The 20823-nt window shown below is 39.9% G+C and overlaps 1 protein-coding gene across 1 annotated transcript; it reads left to right on the top strand.

Moving 5' to 3' along the window:
* Nucleotides 1–4581: 4581 nt before the first annotated feature.
* LOC109479540 lies at nucleotides 4582–20479 on the top strand. The gene is made up of 9 exons (XM_019781522.1): nucleotides 4582–5137; nucleotides 13846–13970; nucleotides 14121–14259; nucleotides 14450–14557; nucleotides 16633–16758; nucleotides 17141–17249; nucleotides 17513–17748; nucleotides 18386–18682; nucleotides 19496–20479. The coding sequence occupies exons 1-9, from the start codon at nucleotides 5105–5107 to the stop codon at nucleotides 20477–20479; spliced, it is 2157 nt and encodes a 718-aa protein (XP_019637081.1). The 5' UTR covers nucleotides 4582–5104.
* Nucleotides 20480–20823: the final 344 nt, after the last annotated feature.

The raw sequence follows: 20823 nt of genomic DNA, 5'->3' as shown, positions 1-20823 counted from the left end.
TTAGTATAACACTAGTATAACACTAGTACAAAATTATTTTAGTTTTTTTTGTATTGTGTATTCATATGTATACGTGAACATTGCATTGGCGTGAAAATTATTATTATACACAATATCACTATACATACACAAATTCAACTAGCTACTTGTACACAATATTCTACTGTATTTTTACAGTGGCACCTACTCAGAAAGCCCCTCTTTTGCCTCGTAACATTTATTTGGTATTAAGTTTTGTAAACTCGGTAAGAATGTTTTAAAACTCAAAGGTTAAGTCATTACAACTAAGTAGATTTTCCTTTACACTTGCGACTACTTGAGTGGGATTTTAGTGGATAATACACCACTCTGACACAACACCTCAAAGACTTCAAAATTTCTCAAACACACGGTCCGTATTTCCGTTGCTTTCTTAAAGAAAATCCCTTGACGTCAAGGATTTCTTGGTATCCATCTGTAGTTTTATGAAGAAGGCTATTCTAAGTGTTTGCATACAGGGTATAGTTTTCTCAAGCAGGGTGTTTGAAAGAAAAAGTCACGGTGTTTGACCTTCAATGCCGCCATTTTGGGCCGCCATCTTGAAACCATGACCGTTATGACGTCAGAGACAAGAATAACATGAGAGACCACATTGTTTTATAACAGCTATTTCCTGTGGTGGGACTTGTCAAGAATAGGTCGCTCTCAAGGTGACATTGGTGACCATGTGTATGGACTGTACCATTTCGTATGCGGGTAAGAACTTGTACTTATTTCTAAACTCAGAAAAAACGTGTGAATACTGATTTAATTTAAGCAAAAAAAGTTGTAAACATAATTACAAAGGCACAGAAATGCAGAAATCAGAAAGAGGAATTTGAATGTTGAATCAACTAGATTAAACTTGACAGAGAAGGACTAAAAATTTTCAATCCCTCCCTAAATTTACAAGAAATGGAATAACCCGTATGGCATTCTCCCAGTGACGCCCACAGTTATTAAAAGTTGTCTCACTTCAAAAAGGTGGATAGACGAGACACTTTTTTTGGTGAGTTTTGGCTCTTCTTTACACTATTTTACAGTCTGCATTATAATAACAATGGTTCTTTGTTTTTCTATCACTGTGGACTGAAAATTGTTACCAGATTTGAATCTTACATGTGTATATTTGTGATAATTCATTTTTCACGGTATAGATAATCTCTACTTTACTGTACAGGACTAACAACGCGGGTTCAAAATCAGTCAAATTTAGCCAAATTATCTGAGGAATTTTTTTGATAGTAGCTAGAAGGAAGAATACTTGGCCAAGAGAGTTTGGCCACCGTAGAGTTCATTTGACTCTCCTGGCCAAGTATTAATACTTCCCTTTTTGTCGAATTCTATGATAGGTACCCCCGTAGGAAGGCCTAGTGTAGGCTTTACAGTACAGTACGAAATTATTTTTCTGATTTTCGGAGGCAGTTTAGTTGTTAACATCATTGTCTCGGTGCATTGTAGTCGCAATGAATGTCTAGTTTTCTTCGTGGCTACTAGTCTTTTCCAACAACGTATATCTTTTGTTGAGATTGACACAAATGTATGTACTTGACACTGGCATGTTTAGCTTAGGGGTTGGTCATATTACGTGATGGCATTGAGGCTTTGTTGAAGGGGCAATATTTTAATGTCAAAGGGCGCAAACGGTTGTAACAAGCTATGTGGTTCTTAAAAATGCTTAGTAATTACCGTTATTTGGTACACAATAATAAAAGCAACGGCATTAAGTTTTGTGAAGTTTTAGGCAGGTCTGTGTATGTTTGTAACGTCACTACATGAAATTACCAGTAGCCGGACCTAGTACCAAGTATTTATTCTTTTATTCTCTCTCTCTCTCTCTCTCTCTCTCTCTCTCTCTCTCTCACTCTCTCTCTCTCTCCCTCCCTCCCTCTGTCCCTCTCTTAGCAAATGACGTCTTTTACGTTATTTTTGGGATAATAATCACGAATAAACTAGAGTTCGGCGATCTCATACCTCCATGACATGTTTAGCGCTTTCGTAAATCTTATATATAGTGATGACCAGCTGTAGATGGCCTACATTTACAATCCTGCTCATTTGCAAAATTCATGACCCGAGCATGTCCAGATCGCGAGATATCAAAACCGGACCAAAATTCATGACCCTAGCATGTCCAGATGGCGAGATATCAAAACCTGACGTTGCGCTGCAGTACCAAGGGAAGCCACTAGGGGGCCCAAAATCTAATTATTTCTAGTTTTTGCCACACCCTACCAACGCACCAAGTTTGAAACCAATCCGTCCAGCTGTTCTTGAGTTATTTTGTTGACCAACAGACGGACAGAATGACACCATGATACCTCCATGACATGTCATGGAGGTAAAAAAAGTTCAGTCTAATACTGTGAGGCTCGAGGTTCCCCTCTTTGGTTTCACCAGAGCTGCCTTTTAACTGCAAAGTTCCGTTCTTCTAGCTCAACTTATCCCGGCAAACGGAAGGAAATGAAAAAGAGTGCCGGACGTTGATAAGAACCAAGACGGGAGATCAAAATAAGTAGTTCCGTTGAAGTTCCGTCAATAGAAATGATGGTACAAAATTTTGGAGTACAGATTTTCGAATTGTTTTGCCTATGAAAGCCTTAAAGGCATCCAATGCAATTTCAGGGCAGCAAAGATGGATTTTTAAAGTCAATTTTCTGTCCATTCTTTTAATGTAGAAAGTTGAATTTAACTTATCCCCTAGCATGCCGATATCTGTGAGGCAAATATGTGATGTCGCTGACGGAAAACGTTTGCTTGGTTTGTATCATAGGCTGGTTCTAGCTATTTATGGGTGGTACCCAAAAATAAAGAGACCCTCACGTGGCTTGTTTTTGGGGCTATTAAACATTAAATGACGCCGAAAAGTGCTAAGAAATGACAGTAAATGTCAAAAAACGACAAATTTCCTCATCCTCTTTCTTTGTTTTGCCTCTCTGAAATTGCAATGGATGCCGTTAACAATGCGTCTTCAGTAAGGTTCATAATTTATTTATTTATTGGTTGGTTGGTTGGAAGTTTAATTAATTGATTGATTGATTGATTGATGGCAGGCAAGTATGGCATATGATGTTATTCAGGTTGGTAGATAGCGATCATATGCCCTGTCTTTTTCTATACACTTCCTAGCCACTAATCTCAACTTGCCCTAAATCTCGACCACTCTTTTATACATCTGTTGACAGCTATAGATGGATTGAAATTAGGCACGGCGTACAAGCTGGGTGTAAAAATAAACACACATATTTTTGTCCAAAGAAAAGGAAATATGGAACAGTGAAAGTCATATAGGTGCCATTGTTAGAAAAAAATGTTTATGAATATGCATACTTTATAAAATCTATAACAATTTTTTGCAAGAATCATAATGTGTATGTTGAGTGTCCAAGAAGCAATATCTTAAAGCTTAACTATGTATTGCGCTGAGTTCTTTTGTTTAGAAGCATTTTTCGGTCTTCCTCTCTCTCTGTTTCTGTCACTATCTCTCTCTCTCTCTCTCTGTGTCCCTCCCTTTCTCTCTCTCTCTCACACACACACGTTCACACACGACACAGAAACACATACACACAAACACATGCACACATATAGACACATATACACAGTGGCATACACACACGCACACATACACACTGATACATAGTAGCACATACACACACACACACATTATTCACACACAACACGCAAACACATATACACAAATACACAGTAGCACACAAACACACACACACATACACACACGCACACATATACACAAATACACAGTAGCACATAAACACACACACACAGACACAAACACACACACATACACACACACACACACACACACACACACACACACACACACATACATACACAAATACACAGTAGCACACACAAACACACACACAACGCACACACACGCACACACACAGGTAGACACACATACACAAAGTCACAATCACAAGTTCATCTGTTTGCGATTTCCACCATTGTCTAGTAATTAATGAAACGTCCCCCAACATTTCAGGCCATGCTCCTTACCTTCCCCAACACACTACCCCCATACACCACCAGCCAATCGTACCGCCCGTACTTTAAGCGCTTTTGTTCCACGTGTTTACCTTGTCAACCCCCATTCATCCCGAATGTTTTGCCGGCGAATATCGAGCCATGGAAGCGTGGCACTGACCACTTACATTTGGCGTAAATGGCAATCTACGGCATTCAGCTCCGAATCGGCGTTACACAAACATCCCGCTGCCTTTATTTAAAGTCCGTTGGGGCTTTTCAAAATAATGTGTGGACAAGCTAGCCCCCAGTTTGGGTCAAGTGATTTTCGCAAAGGCCGCTTGACTACTAGTTTTGAATAGCGATTGTCTGGTGGCAAACTTGTTATTTTGTTTGAACATGCACTTTGAATAGAACGGCAAATGTAGTGACCAATAGATAAAAATAGGTGTATACATAACGTTCTAAACACATTTTCTCTCATGTTTATCTTAACCCAAATCAGCTATCTGTTAGAGACATTGGAAATCAATTTTTATCAATTAAATGAAACATGAATTTTTCTTTCTGTTCTCCACAGCTCGGTGACTTTGTTAGTCGATAGGCCACACGAAGATGACCGAATCGTGCCGAATTTTCCCGATGTCTTGCCGACGAGGGCCGAATGTCTCCGATGTGGACGTCCGAGTTAGTCAGCACCACAGAACGCCACACGAGTAGCTCAGGCGTGCAACGGACGGTCGGATATCGTCTGAGGGAAACGTCAATCATTACCGCGGTTGAAGTCGGGTTTTTTCCGTGTACAGAACAGACATTCGGGTCTTCTCAAACGCATTTTTGGCGACTGAATCAGCGAAATGGACTGTTAGTCGGATTTTTTCCCTCCAAAAATCAGTCTTTTCAGCTATCGTCTCAGTCTTGTACCATAATAACTGAGGAAATCCTTTAATCCAACGAGGGCTGGTGCATAGCTAGCTAACCACGTAGAATTCCAGGCCAGGACCCAAGCAACTGAGCTAAAAAAAGGCGGGAACTGTGTGAGAGAAAATCAGACGACAATTTGACAGAAACTTGAAATTGCCCGCGGGGAACGAGAGCTATGGAACAAGACCACCTGAGGAACGAGTCTGAGGTAGGTTTGATCTATAATCTCTTTGTTTGTAGGATTTTCTTTTTATTGATTTGAACCTTTAGTAAATGTTGAAGGGTAAAGTTATATAATGTAATCGTTCTGATATTGGGGTCATAGTTCTTTATTTCTATTTGTCAAAATCAATTTGTTACCGAAGTGGGCATTATAAAGACTACGTTATTAGAAATTTAAAGATTTTCGTGTGGTTTTCTTTCATGAGAATGTACATTTGGCTCATTTAGGGGTTCTGCGTACAGTTATATTTATCGGGATACGTTAGAACTACTTTACAATTTCTGAAGCTCAAGGACCCTATATGAGCCTCTCTACACTAGGTGTTGAAAATACGTTGCTTTTTTTAATATTTCCAGGCAATAAGCTTTCTATATTATATACTGCAGTAGCTAAATTGTAACGGTATTTCCCGTTTGAATCTTCCACCTTTATACACGTAACTGATAGACGTCGTATCTGAACCGTATCTTAGTATATTTGTACGTACACAACTAGGATATCGGGGGATACCCATATGTAGCCATCACGGCTCAGTGGCAGTCCGTATTGGGGATTAATGGATTAAACCGTGTTAATCTAGCGTGTAATCGTTTCTGGATTATCACACAAGCTGGTATTACAAACCGTAATCGCCTCCTAAACCAGACGATAAAAAATAAACATTCGCGGATAAAAACTAGAGTTAGTTGACTTACTCTACAAAAAAGTAACGGTTTTATATTTGACGATAGAATGTCCATGTAACGTTTTTTTTTAGCATTTTTTCTTATAGTTGATGTTGTCCCCTTTTTACCCAATATTTCTGGTGTATGTAACTCTTACTACCAGAAAATCTTTTGGGAATTGTGGTACACATAGCAAGACAATGTCGTAAAATAACCTAGTTAATAATGCAAGAATTCGTGCATTTTACTAGCGCACTTTCTTGAAGTTAACATTTAAGTCTCTCACGAACAAGAAAGTAGGCGACTGCTTTTAGATTGATTATTTCCAGCTGTTTCATATGTGGTCCTTCTGTGTATTTTACTTGGAAAGAATTCCTATGTGCTGTGCCGTTACCAAGTTATGGTGCATGGAGTCGTAATGTTGGCAAAAGGGGGTGAGTAACCTACACATAGGTCGTACTCTTGTTTATTTTTTAAAATCCAGGTGGCACCATTGTCCAAAGACCGCCTCTACGCTTGGCCGGTTAAATGTTTGGTTGAATCGAAGAGGCAAGGGGTTATCGTACTTTGTGTAAGGTCAAAACGTGCGTGCGTTGTTTCGGCGTGCCCTTTTTGACCCTCGGGCAAACGCTTTTGAGAAATCGGTTGTCATGAAAGACCCTACGACTCAGAGGAATACAGCCACACGTAAAGAAAGAGGAACACATCTGCCCAGCGTATGGCATTTTTTTTTTGTTTCCTGTTTTGAAAAATGTTTTTCAAGACACCAGAGAGACCAAATACGGGAGGAAGTATGTCGGTGAACACCCTAGCAATTTATCAACTCGCTATCTGTTATTTTCGCACCGTCATTTGGCGACACAGGGATTTGGAGTGTATTAATTACTGAATAGACGCAATATTCGCTGACAAGTTGCCTGATAAGAGGAGCTTTTGATGTCTTTTGGCTGTTTAATCTTGCGATTTGGCGCCCAATTTGTTTTTGAAGGGATTTCTGAGGGTCGCACATACACGGGTATCTATGGATAAATCGTCAACAACGCACGTGTATGTCTGCATGTTTTCAAACTCCAAATCAGTCGAATTATATTAGAATACACAGCGTGCGTTTTCAGTTTCTTACTATTACCCCCTCCCTTTTTGCAATCACACTCAAAACCTTTCAGATTTTTACTTGAATGCAGAAGTTCCCGTAGCTAAATTTAAATTCCAAGTGACGACAGAAAACACAGTGTGAGTTTTCAATTTTTACCCCCCTCCCACTTTTGAGAAAAATGCAATCACACTCAAAACCTTTCAAATTTTTACTGGAATGCTAAAGTTTCCGTACCTTTCCAAGTGGCCCGTGAACATTCTAAGGCACTGAGAGATCGGGGTAGGGGCTGTGTTTATTTGCATGGCTGGCTTTCTAGGGCTTGCTCTACTACCGTGAAATTATAATTAGTGTCAAGGGGGCTGAATGTGTTGTCTAAAAGCTATATAGGCAGCCCATTTCTAATTCTATAAATGCTGCTAAACTTAGACTATACATTCAAGAATATCACGCTTCTTGTATCAAATTGACACAGTCTTTAAGATTTCACACTGGCTTTCTTAAAGATTTTACGTTTGGTAGTTGGGTTTACGGATTTAATCTAGAGTTGCAGGTGCTTTTGAGGTGACGTGCTGACCCGTAGAATAATAGCTGTGTAAACGGACAGTTGCACCCAGCATTAGGGGTCGGTTTTACAAAGCTGTGGAGGGTTATAAGGGTCAGGAGGGAGGGTGCAATCACATCTGTCCTGTATGGGGCAAGCACGTGTCAGGGGGCAAGGGGTCAGGTTAGGGCGGTGGGGTCAGGGGGCAGGGCAGAAGGAATCTAGGGGAAGGGAGGTTAAACTGTTGGCGTAATTTTATGTATAATCAAACTGTGCACGCATATGCACACACAGATATACAACACACATACACATACACACATATACGTACACTCCGACACACATACAGACACACACAAGCATATATACACACACAGAGACGCACACGTACATACACACATATACATGTGTATACGCTCTCACAAATACACACAGAGACACACACACACACACACACACACACACACATACACACAGATACATATGCACACAGACACACACACACACACATACATACATACACGCACATACATACATACATACATACATATACATGCATAAATGAACACACATACAGACGTTAAACACAGATACACACACATGCAAACACATACACACACACACACATGCATACAACACACACACACACATTCACTTAAACACCCATGCCACGTGAAAATACACTTACACAAACGCATACGAATTCTTTGTGTCAATATGCAACGTGGTTTACGGAAGTCTTTCACATAGTAGATTGTTCCTTCTTTCAACCAAGTACGTTAAAATGGTACGCTAAGGTTGACTGTAATTTTTTTTAATTTCAACATGCAAAAATACAATACATAGTGGTGAAGCACTCAAGCGAAATGCTTAATATATATATTAACGTCACCACTGGACATAAAATAAAAATTACATCACAAAACATGGGTATCGTCAAGGTAACAAGAGAACAGAGTTTAGCTTTTAAGATATTATAAATGAATACAGAAGTATAAATCAGTTGTTAAATCGTTTAGTTTCAGGCAGTGTAATAATGAGTATTTGAGAGTTGACTTTAGATGAAAGTAAAGGTGATCCATTAAGTAGCAGATACACAGTAGCACTATCGGATAGACTGTATTTGACTGTATTTGACATACACTTACCTTATCTTATCTAACACAACTCCCTAGCCAGCTGTCACAGAATAATTCATTGCCTTTTCTATTCAAAACCGTGACTCGTCCTTATCTAAGATAGTCAGGCTTAATATTTTATGACCCTTTTATTGCGCGGTTTGCAAAAAAATAGGGAGAGCAAGTCATGGGCAATTGAGCGGAAACCTTTTGAAGCCCGAAAAGATGTCGGTGGCAATTTACGTCGTTGAGAAGTTAATGAAGTCTGAATGATTTTATTATCTCGCTCGCCCTGTCCTCACGACATGGATTAAGAGTGTCTGGGTCAGTTAGACAGTAGAAATGTAGGAAAATGTACATGGACCCAGTTTACACTAAAACAGTGAATCGGTTTGAGCATCGAAACGTTTTAGAAATCATCAAACCGGGTCAATTTTTTTCAGTGGGACCGCTTCAAATCGAATAGATTTACTCCAAAACGATTCCAAAATAAACCACATTGAGGGCCCCATTCACACTCAAAAAATAATTCGGTTTGAGCATCAAAACGTTTCAGATTTCATCAAACCGTTTCATTTTTGCAGTGTGAACGGTCCAAATCGGATAGATTTTCTCCAAAACGATTCCAAAATAAACCACCTCAAGGAGGTTCAATTGGGCCCCCTTCACACTCAAGAAACTGATTCGGTTTGAGCATCAAAACGTTTCAAAATTCATCAAACCGTTTCATTTCTGCGGTGTGAACGCTCCAAACCGAATAGATTTACTCCAAAACGATTCCAAAATATACCACATTGAGGAGGCTCCAGGCCCCATTCACACTCAAAAAATGATTCGGTTTTAGCATCAAAATGTTTCAGGATTCATCAAACCGTTTTATTTCTGCGATGTGAACGCTCCAAATTGAAAAGATTTGCTCCGAAACGCTTAAAAAAAACACATTGAGGACGTCCGTAGTTCAAGACGTTTGTAGTTTTCCGTCGTTTGTAGAACTGTCAATCACAATGCAAGGGATTATGGGTATTAATCTATTGAAATGTAGCCATTGAAAACCTACTGGGCCATTTTCACATACTTGTACATGATATAAAATAAGATACTGTAAGATCGATATCTAGATAATAAAACATACATTCGAAGTCGTAATTCATGTATATATACAATAATACTAGACAACGACATTGGCACTGTGCAGACCACACAATTTGTCCACCAACCAAAGTCCTTATGTGAAGTTTAATAACTGATCAAATTCAATAAATGCATTGCTGTACTGTAACGGTATTTCTTCCGTAAATTTCGTAGCAGTTTTGTATACTGTATTAAAACATATACTCCATTTCAAAATATGATATATTACGTTTTCGTGTTGGACGTCATAATGATACATTAGACATCGACTTTTGACAAATTATCTTGTCTTTTAAACTTGAACTAGATGGAACTATTTGCCGATATGACTGTATGCTTTAGACATATCTCCGATAGTCCTGTCTTTTAAATATCGATTTGGTGACTTGATGAAATGCAGGCAAGTTTAAAGGCATCCAATGCTTTTAAAAAGTCAATCTTTTAATGTAGTCAATTTTCTGGTCAATTTTTAATGTAGTAAGTTTAATCAATCCTATCATAGCATACTGATATCTGTGAGGTAAAAATGCGATGCTGCTTGATTTGATTTTGATTTGATTTATTGAGATGCCCTTTAGCCCCATGAGGGGCTAATCTTCCAGGGCTCGTTAACAGTACAACACATAAAATACAACAGTACAACACATAAAATACAAGCACTGAATACATACAATCATTGCAATTACACATTAAAATAATTGAGGTTGAGGCCAGAGGTCATTTAACTAATTATGACTAAAATCAACAATAAAACTTGTGAGTTACTAAATTGCTTCGAATATATACAATATTGTCAGGGTAAGCCTTTAAGTTCCATAAAGCTGACGTGTCATTTTCCTGAACTGCCTCTCATCAGCTGCTAATACAGTAGTCTTAACTTCACTCGGTAATGCGTTCCACATCTTTACAGATCTGTAAACAAACAAAGCTTACGAAAAATGGTTGCTTGTTTTGTATTGTAGGGTCTAGCTATTTATAGTTGGTACCCAAAACAAAAGAGATGCGTCACGTGGCTTGTTTTTGGTGCTATTTCAAACGCTTTGAGTATGAAATGAACTGGTGTCGAAAAATGTGTTACATTTGTTAAGAATGGCGGCAAATTCCACATTTTCTCATCCAGAATATTTATAGGCCCCCCTTAACAAAAAAAAGGCCATTCTAGCTTTTCTGCAGAAATTATGCAAATGAGGTCCTGATTTGAATACGTTATTAACATAAACAAATACTCAATACCTGCGTTCACCACAAAACGCTTGTCACAGCGTTTTACACACACAAAGAGTTTATTCTGTGTCAAGAGCACATGTTGTTCTGAAGTGCTACTTGACTAAAGCTTGTACACATGTGCTGAGTTCAAGTGGAAGCGCGCGAAAAATTTCAGACGATACTTTTCGTTGCCAAGGCAACGGCACGATACGACAAGGAACAGTACTGACAATGTTAGAGTGTACCTACCATTCATTTGTATTTACGTGTTTTAGTCTTGAGCAAGCTCAGTGGAGCTAAAATTAGCTCAACCGTTGGAAACTAGTTTTTACCAATTTCTTGTACACTGCAATCTTCGTTATTGTTTTTCTTGTTTGAAATTTACCAAATTCTCTATCAAAATAAAATATTTTGTGACCTGGATTTTTAAAGAAAATGATGCTATAATACTAAAAATTCTGGTATCTCCAATCTTTATTCCAAACCTGTCTTCAATTAATTGTAAAGCAATGTTTTTTTACGTCAGCAAATATGAAGCATATGTGAATAAAGAAAAAGAAAAGAAAAGGACAGTTTGTTATCTCTTGTTGATGAAACTTAGATGAGAGTCTTTCACACAAACATGGATACAATAAGATTTGTGTTGGACGTAAACACTAACAGTCAACAGGGCAATTTAATTTAAAAGAACGCAACAAAACATCCTGTGGAACAACATCGTAGCTCTATAGATACAGGAAATTAAATTAAAAATCTTTTCCGCACCAGGTGGTCCATAGGCGGCGCCCATCTCAGGTTCAATAGCTCTTGGGCCACACAGTAGTGCAATCACTACAGCAGGGGGCCAGTCCACTGGTAGTGGTGTGTGTTTAACTCCCATACTCTTTCCTAGAACTATCGCAGAGTGGAACTCACTGTCACCAAGTACAGTAGGGGCATTGTCATTAGATAGCTTTAAACAATGTCTAGAGTTAGAAGTTCAAGGGTTAGGTGTAACAAGTCTATCGGTGTGATATAGCCAGCTGCCGCCGCGCCGCGTGCCTGCGAAGCTGGTGTGTTACGCCGAAAGGCTGTTATACCGGCTATACAGATACAGAAGCTGGTGTGTTACGCCGAAAGGCGGTTATACCGGCTTTACAGATACAGAAGCTGGTGTGTTACGCCGAAAGGTGGTTATACCGGCTATACAGATACAGAAGCTGGTGTGTTACGCCGAAAGGCGGTTATACCGGCTATACAGATACAGAACTGCAAGGCGAACACTACTAGTACTCTACCCATTTGGCCTATGTACCTCTCTTGGTACAAGACAAGCTGGTGAAAAAAATTCTTTATCAGGCGTCAAATCAATGAGGTCAGGCAGTTTAATATCAGAATGGCGTTTATCTAGTGTAATCGGAAAGTAAACTGCTGCAACTCCGCGTTGGCTTCTGTAAGTTTGTTTAGTAGGCGATGCGATAGCAATAGAAAAATAGAAAAATATATTACATAACACGTATATACATGTATGTGACATACACTTGCTTAAGTGAGAACTCAGCCCCAGAATTAGGTGCTATTATCTAAAAAGAGAATGATTATGATTACAAAATCAACATGATTTTGTACAATTTCATCAAAGAAAACATTGAAATCAACCATTAAAATCAAGCAGGTGTTATTTTCTAAAATACTGCATTGCTATGATTAAAAAATCAACATATAAATTTGTAAAATTTCATTAAAGGAAAACGAAATTGACAATTATAGTCCAGTAACAGTCCAGCCCTCAAACTGACCCTTTTTGAATCGAAGCATTTGTTCCAATGATATAATCGAAATATTTAGCATGAGAAAATTAAGTTGCTAACATCATACGGCTGCAAAATTATATTGATGTACACACATACTACAAACATATTTTTAATATCATCCCAGAATTAGTTAAGATCACCTCAAGAGGGCGTTGATTTTTAATTTTACGTATTATAAGTGGCAAAGGGATGATTGACAGATGCCAAAGCCAGTTTTTGTCACAAAAAAAGGAGATAAAAATGAATGATTGTTTTGGGATATTGAGAGGAAACTGTAGTCAATACGCTTATCTTGTAAAGTCTTATCGCGGATTAATATAAAACCCCTGCGGTAAGCCGTCCCTGACTGACACTTGGAGACGTGTATCGTTTGGAACTATTTTGTTGACACAAGGCGCCCTCCACAGAGCAATAAACACTCGGACAGTTTTCCAAGGAGGCACGGTGTTTGTTCGGCATACTTTACACAGGTGTATAAATATCACCCTGGATACAAAATGGCGGAGCCGCCATGTTTTTATCTTCAAGCAGATGTGTGGTGGTTCCGCACGTGTAGTCTGTAGAATTTAGTCTTTGAAACTAGAAAGGTAATATTTGCAAAGGAAACACATAATGTTCCCCTACACAAGCATAAAAAACTACTGCTCTGTTTATTCTTACTTAAACACATTCATAATATATATAGTGACCATCCCCTCAAACTTGCTACATAGTGTAATACAACACCAGTTACCATGGTGACAGCCACCTAGTCCAGGTCATTGACCTACCTTATTTGTTTGGAGAAAAGAAGAAGAAACGGAGCAAAAAACAATAGATTTTCCTTCTGCGTTGGTAAACGTAATGTACAAATTTGAAGACATCATCGGGAATTTTAGATAGATGGATTGATTGGTTGGTTGGTTGGTTGGTTGGTTGGCTGGTTGGTTGGTTAGTTGGTTGGTTAGTTGGTTGGTTGGTTAGTAGCTTAGCTTACTTTCTTGGTACGTCTATTAACCATTAAATGTTGACTATTTATTTGTTAGATGGCCAGTTTACTGGTTAGTTATCTCATTGTTTGCTAGTTTATTGATCAATTGGCTAGTTAGCTGACTATTTGATTGATTGATTGATTGATTGATTGATTGATTGATTTAACTGCAGGTACAGCATGTGGATGTGCGGACCATCACCCCCGCGCTGTTTGGAGTGGTATGTTCCTTCGCCATGATGGGAATCGTCCTGGCAATCGCCATCTTGGTTTTCAATGTCAAACTTCGGCAGCAGCGGTAAATACACTTGTTTATTGTTTGTTTATGTGTTTGTTTATTTCTTCTGACCTACCACTTCGCCATATACACGTTTTGAAAACATCTAAGTATGAAACTGCACTGCTGCTATTTCATTTATTGTTACAAAATATTATTTCATCTATTCAGACTCATAAAGATGTCAAGTCCGAACTTGAACAACCTGATAATTGGCGGGAGTTTGTTACTTTACGGCGCCGCCATCTTGTTTGGCCTGGACCGTTCTTTGGTGGGAAGTTCGGATAGAGCCCTACTGCACCTTTGTCAGGTAAGAGAAAAAGGGAGCAAATGACTCAGTAAAAGATGAAAAAGATTAAAATGAGCTCACAAGCTTATTATTAGAAAACGGGAGCATCTTGTTGGTGTAAACATGCAAAAATTGTGAACTTCAGACGATTTTTGTGACTGATCGTGGAACGAGAATGTTATGCTGACGTCATGTGTGGTCTCCTTCCCAGGTCAGGACGTGCTGTGTGGTGGTCGGCTTCACCCTTGTTTACGGTTCTCTCTTCAGTAAGACTTGGCGAGTCTACAGAATATTTCGCAGCTCAACAGCGAAGCGTATGGTATGTCCGCTACATCTCTTAACACCGGCGCTCTAAACCGTCCCGAATATGCAAATTACACGGGCAAAACTTTGATTTTTGCGAGAAAAAAGGATCTCGTGACAAGGCGAGAGGTTTAGGACGGACAAACAAAATGTTTTGCATACTTTTCTGTCGTTTGAAGTCTGTGGGAGCGTGACTTCTTTTCATCTGGTCAGTACAAAAAAGGCGAGAGTGAAATCAGTTTTTGGGACGAAGCTTTGTATAGAAAAGAGTGTGACAAAACTGCATGCACACGTGTTGACAAAGCACTTTGCACCTTTCTTTAAATTGTCGGTACCGTGTCTCAACGTTTGGATGCGGTTAGTTTAGTAAGGGTACTCTGCGTTCTTGTTGCACATATACACTGTTTTCCAATATATTCTATAATTTTTAAAACTTACAAGAATTTTACTTGCGTCTGCATGAAAACAGGTTTATTTATTGACATTGTCAAATTTCATAGTTTTTCATTTCTTTGATTTCTAATTAAAATTTTGTTTTTATCTTATAATATCCCGCTTGGAGTGAAACAAGGCACGGACAAAATTGTTAACGGTAAAATTTTGAATGAAAGTGCCTTCAAGTCAGACACTAGCACGCTATTCGGATGCCTCTCGTTCATCGCCAATATTTTTCAACTTGTCAAAGACCACGCGCGGCACCCGTTCAATTGTTTACCCTCAGCCTACCGTTAGTAAACATAGCGTCAGGTTCGGTTACGTTACATTTCAAAATACCGACCGTTGACAAACGACGTGTTGTGGTAAGACGCCAACCGTGGACTACATTCAGTCTTGTTAACGGTTCGGAAAGAGAACATACTTTCGTATAGGTCAAATTTGACCGTGTCCATGACTTTGCTTGAAAGGGTACAATTTAGGTAATGACTGCTTTTAAAGGCATCGAATGCAATTTCAGGGCGGCAAAACGAACAAAAATACCAGTACTCTGAAAGAGAAAATATGTTCGATATATCTTAGGCCACGCTTAATTTTATGGATGACATCCGCGCGCGCATTGATTTTCTCCTGTTCTCAAAAAAAACAAACAAAAACAAAAAAAAAAGATCACGTCCACTGGTCTCTGGCCTGGCCTGGTAGTCCTGGTAGTTAGCGACAACACGGAGCCGGGCACCCAGGCCTTGGCTAACGAAGCTCCACGACTCAAGACCTCAGTACATACGTACAGTACCGATTCATACATTCCGCAAAAAGTCAGGTCAGGTGCCGGCTTTTCGTATACATCGCTATGTACGTCGCAAATTCACAATACCAGCTTTGTATTCCTGTGGTTAAGGAGCATTTTTATTTTTGGCCGGAATTTTTTTTTTATTCGCCAGCGCGCACTAGTTTGGGGGTCTTCAGAGGATGTCATCCATAGAATTAGGTCGGTGTGGCCTTACAACATTTTTCTCATCATTTCATACTTGAAACATTTAAAATAGCCCATAAACAAGCTACGTGAGGCGTCTCTTTATTTTTGGGTACCACCCAATAAACAATTAGAACCATGCAACCGTTTTCCGTCAGCAACATCGCATTTTCGCCTCATAGATACAGTATGCTATGGGATTCATTTTACTACATTAAATACAAGAATGACCAGAAAAAAAATCAGTTTTGCTACCCTGAAATTGCTTCGGGTGCCTTTAACCATTAAAACGTCAAGTACGTGAAATACACCTTTGAAATAACAGTATTCATTCCAAGTCTGTCATGTTGATTTTGGACCTCAAGGCTTTACGACTTACTCATAACAGGGTGTCACAGAAGGCTCACAATATCTGTTACAGGGGGGTCGTAAATAATGTCAATTAGGGCTGAATTGGCTAAGGGAACCAGAAGTGTATATTTTGTATGTCAATCAGGACATTATATTTCTCTGGGATAGTAGACTCGCTTTGAATAATAGAAGAGTATAAAAAAGTATCTTTTATACTGTGAATATTCAATGTGGGTTCGATTGTATACTGTACCTCTAAAGAATGACTTATGTTTCTAACCTATCCAAGATGTATGCTGAAGAAACAAACAAACAATTTTGTTTTCTTCAAGGTCATTCGGGACGACAAGCTCTTCGCAACCGTGGCAGTGATCCTGCTAGTTGACGTCCTCATACTCGGGCTCTGGTTTGGTCTGGACCCTCTGAAATGGGAAACTGTAGGAGTCCCAGTAAGAAAGGTGAGTACCGTGTAGTGGGGACACCTAGCGTAGTGAAGAGGAAGTGCAGCATTTGTGACTCCGTCATGTACTCTTGACTAGTGTTTATAATTGATAAAGATGCACATTGCCAGCTTATGGGTTACGTATTCAGGGTTGCCATGTTTTGTTTTCACAATCCGTTCATGGGGGCAGCTATGTTGTTTACCTGATGCATCCAGCCAACCACAGTGTCCGTTCTAGCCACCTGACTCATGCCAACGAATCACACTGTTTCACCAATAGCGCCGTCGTGTTGTTTAACGTGAGAGGCCTTTCATCGTTGGCTGTTATATTAGATGCGCTTTCCATATAATTTCTAATATTTCCGATCTTGAAAACTCAAAATTATTATTATTTGCAGACGTTGGACACAGTGTCGGATAGCGTAGCGACAACAAACGTCATCTGGGTACAGAGATGTTACTCGGACAACACTGAAGTCTGGATCTCAGTATTTTACATTCTAAAAGGTTTGATTTGATTTGATTTATTAGGCTGAATAAGACATATGTTTACAGCCAGGACTGTCCAACTAGCCGGAGGCTATTATAAAGGGCTAGCCCTCACAACAAGAACATAAACAATTCGGAACAGGTAACAGTTAACAGTGTCGGTTACACTTCAGATAAACATATTATTACATAACAGATGTTGCGGTCTAACGTTAACAAGCTATGAGATCCGGCCTTGTCGTCATGCGTTTACTATAATTAAATTGTGTACTATATAAAAGGTCTTCTGCTCCTGTACGGAACCTACCTGTCCTGGGCAACGCGGGGGGTCAACTTTCCCGCCATGAACGACGCCAAGGCCATCATCCTGAGTATCTACTGCTGCGTGGTGCTTGTCGGGATTGCCACGCCCCTGACCTTTCACCTGGACCAATGGCCTGACGCGGTGTACGCATGCGTGGCAGGGGTGTTGGTCGGGTGTACGACCGTGACCTTGTGTCTGCTGTTTTTGCCTAAGGTATGTCACGTGACGTATTTGATTTCATTTATTGAAATTGCAACAGTAGAATACATGTGGGACACAGGCAGCTGTTGCTGGTGTTGTGTTCCACACATAGAAACAAATACAGGACAGACAATACTCATTTTCACTTGAGTTTAGTGGGGAAAGTCGTGTTAAGTGCCTTTCCCAAGGGCACAAGATCGGTGGTATGTCAGGACTCGAACCCGGGACCTCTTGGTTCCGAGTCCAGCACGCACGCTGCCTTTGCGCCACACGACCCCACGTGACGTATTGGATGGCTAGGGAGGGTGGGAAAGAGATGGATAAAGAGGAAAAGATTAAAATAACGGAAGAAAAGAGAAATAAAAGAAGAAATGAAAGATGTAAGGCTAGAGAGTCGTATAATGCCATGTTTAGGCAGACACTGCAATGGATACTTAAAGAAACATAAACAGAATATACGAATGAAAGTAAAAAACGACAGACTGACAGAATGAATTCATGAAACATAGGATAGCAGAAAGGAAAATCTTACATATGTTTGAGTCGACTTTTAAAAAACTATGAAATACTAATATTATACTAGGTGCATACAGAGACAATGAGGTAAAAAAACCTCATGAGTTAACACCGGATTCCCTTTTTTGTGCAGGTAAAACTGTGGAAGGAATGGACAAACAACAAAAGTTTGAAGAGTTTAGGATCACCTCAGTTTCTCAACAAATCAAGTCACCAATGTAACAGCCCGCCTAATCCAGCACCAGAGACTCCTAGCGGCCAGGCAAACCACTGCAACCACAGCAAAGATGGCGCCGACGGTAACCTAGCAACGGGAGCGAAAGAGGACGCGTTGTCATCGAAAAGAGCCAGTAGGACGTCACTGATACTTGACACTGAGATGGCGAAGTTACTTGAAGAGAACCGCACACTTAGAAATCTCTTGAAAGAGGTAATGGCATTTCTTAGGATTTTTTCTCCTTGTGCAAAGCTCTCCTATGCTCGAATTCCATCTAGCAAGACGCAAAAGTTATCTATTACATAGTGGTCTGGAAATAATGTCCAACTGGAGATACAGAAGACTATTTTATGCTTTTTTGTTGTCATTCAGAAACGCTACATTCTGCATGTATGGACCCTGGCCTTGGTACTGAAATGGGGTTCCATTTGCAGCGACATCTTTTAGATATTAGAAAAGACAGATAAATTGATACTTCCTCCTGAAAAGAATATTTCAAAGTTTTCAATAAGGCCACATCGACTTAATTTTATGGATGACATCCACGCGCGCATTGATTTTCGCCTGTTCTCAAAAAAAAAAGATCACGTCCTCCGAGGCTCTGGCCTGGCTCTAGGCCTGGGTAATCCATGGTAGTTAGCGACAGTGCGGAGCCGGTGGTAACTCTGGAGGATGACACCAATGCCCAGGCTACCGAAGCTCCACGACTCAAGAGCTTAGTACATTATACATATGTACAGTGCCGACTCGTAAATTCCGCAAAAAGCCAGCATGTGCCGGCCTGTCGTATACGTCGCTATGTACTGCCTCAAATTCACAATACCAGCTTTGTTTTCCTGTGGTTAACTAGCATGTTTATTTTTTTGCCGGAATTTTTTTTATTCGCCAGCGCGCACTTGTTTGGGGGTCTTCAGAGGATGTCATTCATAAAATTAAGCCGGTGTGGCCTAATAGTTTAAGCTTGTTATATTTCATCGTTATTATTTCTGCAAATTCTAAGATTATTTTCTATCCATGCATCAATAGAAGGAAACCAATATCAAGGCTTTGCAAGAGAGAGTGGCATCAGCGAAGGATAAACTGCTTAACCTAGTCGCCCAAGTGAATCCAGATAGCGGGTTTGAATCAGCATCTACTGTACAGCGCGAGGACAGCGTCGAGACCAACAAAGAATCTACGAACAAAATGGCCGCCATGTTTCCTGGGGGTCAGAGGTCAGTTCTAACGCATGCGCAGTCAAGAGACGTGCTAACCCAGCGGCATGATGGGAAAGGAAGTGCTAAAATATCATCTACTTCCTCTTCGGACACGAGTAGCCTATCATGTACCAGGGAAGCAGCGATGAGTTCTCCTGTTACCGCAACACCCAATAGAACGCTGCGGTACATCCAAGAGCAAGGCAACGCCATCGCTGAGGATCTCAAATACGCGGACGGTTTGTTCACGATGTCGTTGGACGCCAACGGTTACCCGCGCAAGGGCGACCGGGACTTGTACGACTTGTACCGAAGCGAGGGAGCCTGGGACGACTACTACTACGACCTCTCCGACTCGGATTTATCTGCATACGACATGATGTCGGACGACTGTAACAGGACGACGACTTTTGGCGGGAGAACGCAGTCCACCATCCTGACCGACAGTCGTCTGTCGCCCGTGTTTACCGGCATGGGAAACCCCAATTTCCGATCACGTGACAGCCTGTCGTCTCTATCGTCTGACGATGACGACGAAGACGACCTGTTGAAATTTTTCCCGCCGCCTCAGTCTATTCTCAAAAACACCCCAGTACGTACTACTCAACCAACGCGTACTAACACACAAACTGTAGCTTCTATCAACAGAGCAGGAACGTTTTCAAACTCGAACCATGTCAACCCATGGCATAACATGAAAAAAGCTATAACCCCAAATAGCGTAAAATGCAACGTAAAACAGACAGGCAAGACCACGGAGTTAGTATTATCTCCCGTAGCATTTTCGTCATCATACCAAGATACATTAGTTTAATCAAGAAAGAAGATAAATAATTGAATAGCCTCCTCTGAACAAAATGATTGAAAACACTTTTATTTCCTGTTCAAGTGGAAGTTTTGCGAGACATCTTTTAAACTGTATTCATGATCTGTTTATATTTAGTTATGTATATGTTCATTGTTTAAATTTCCATCAAATGGAATGTATAACGAAGGTTCTGTATCACTATCTGTATGTATAACGTTACCTAATGATTTTATTTTTAAAAGGGACTTAAAGGGGCATTATATGTAACATTTTGCATCAAAAATTTAAATATTCTAGGCCATGTTGATTTGATTATATGGATGACATCCTCCGGGAGCCCCAAAACTGAT

This window comes from Branchiostoma belcheri, unplaced genomic scaffold, assembly GCF_001625305.1.
Source record: "Branchiostoma belcheri isolate BF01 breed outbred unplaced genomic scaffold, Haploidv18h27 scaffold49, whole genome shotgun sequence".
NCBI lineage: Eukaryota > Metazoa > Chordata > Leptocardii > Amphioxiformes > Branchiostomatidae > Branchiostoma > Branchiostoma belcheri.
The sequence above is the reverse complement of the archived record's forward strand: the minus strand, read 5'-3'. Positions and strand labels throughout refer to the sequence as shown.

Coding starts and splice junctions, on each gene's coding strand:
- LOC109479540 (XM_019781522.1), top strand. CDS start 5,105: ATGGAACAAGACCACCTGAGGAACGAGTCTGAG. Junction 5,138..13,845: donor ACCTGAGGAACGAGTCTGAG/GTAGGTTTGATC, acceptor ATTTAACTGCAG/GTACAGCATGTGGATGTGCG. Junction 17,749..18,385: donor GTCTGCTGTTTTTGCCTAAG/GTATGTCACGTG, acceptor TTTTTTGTGCAG/GTAAAACTGTGGAAGGAATG.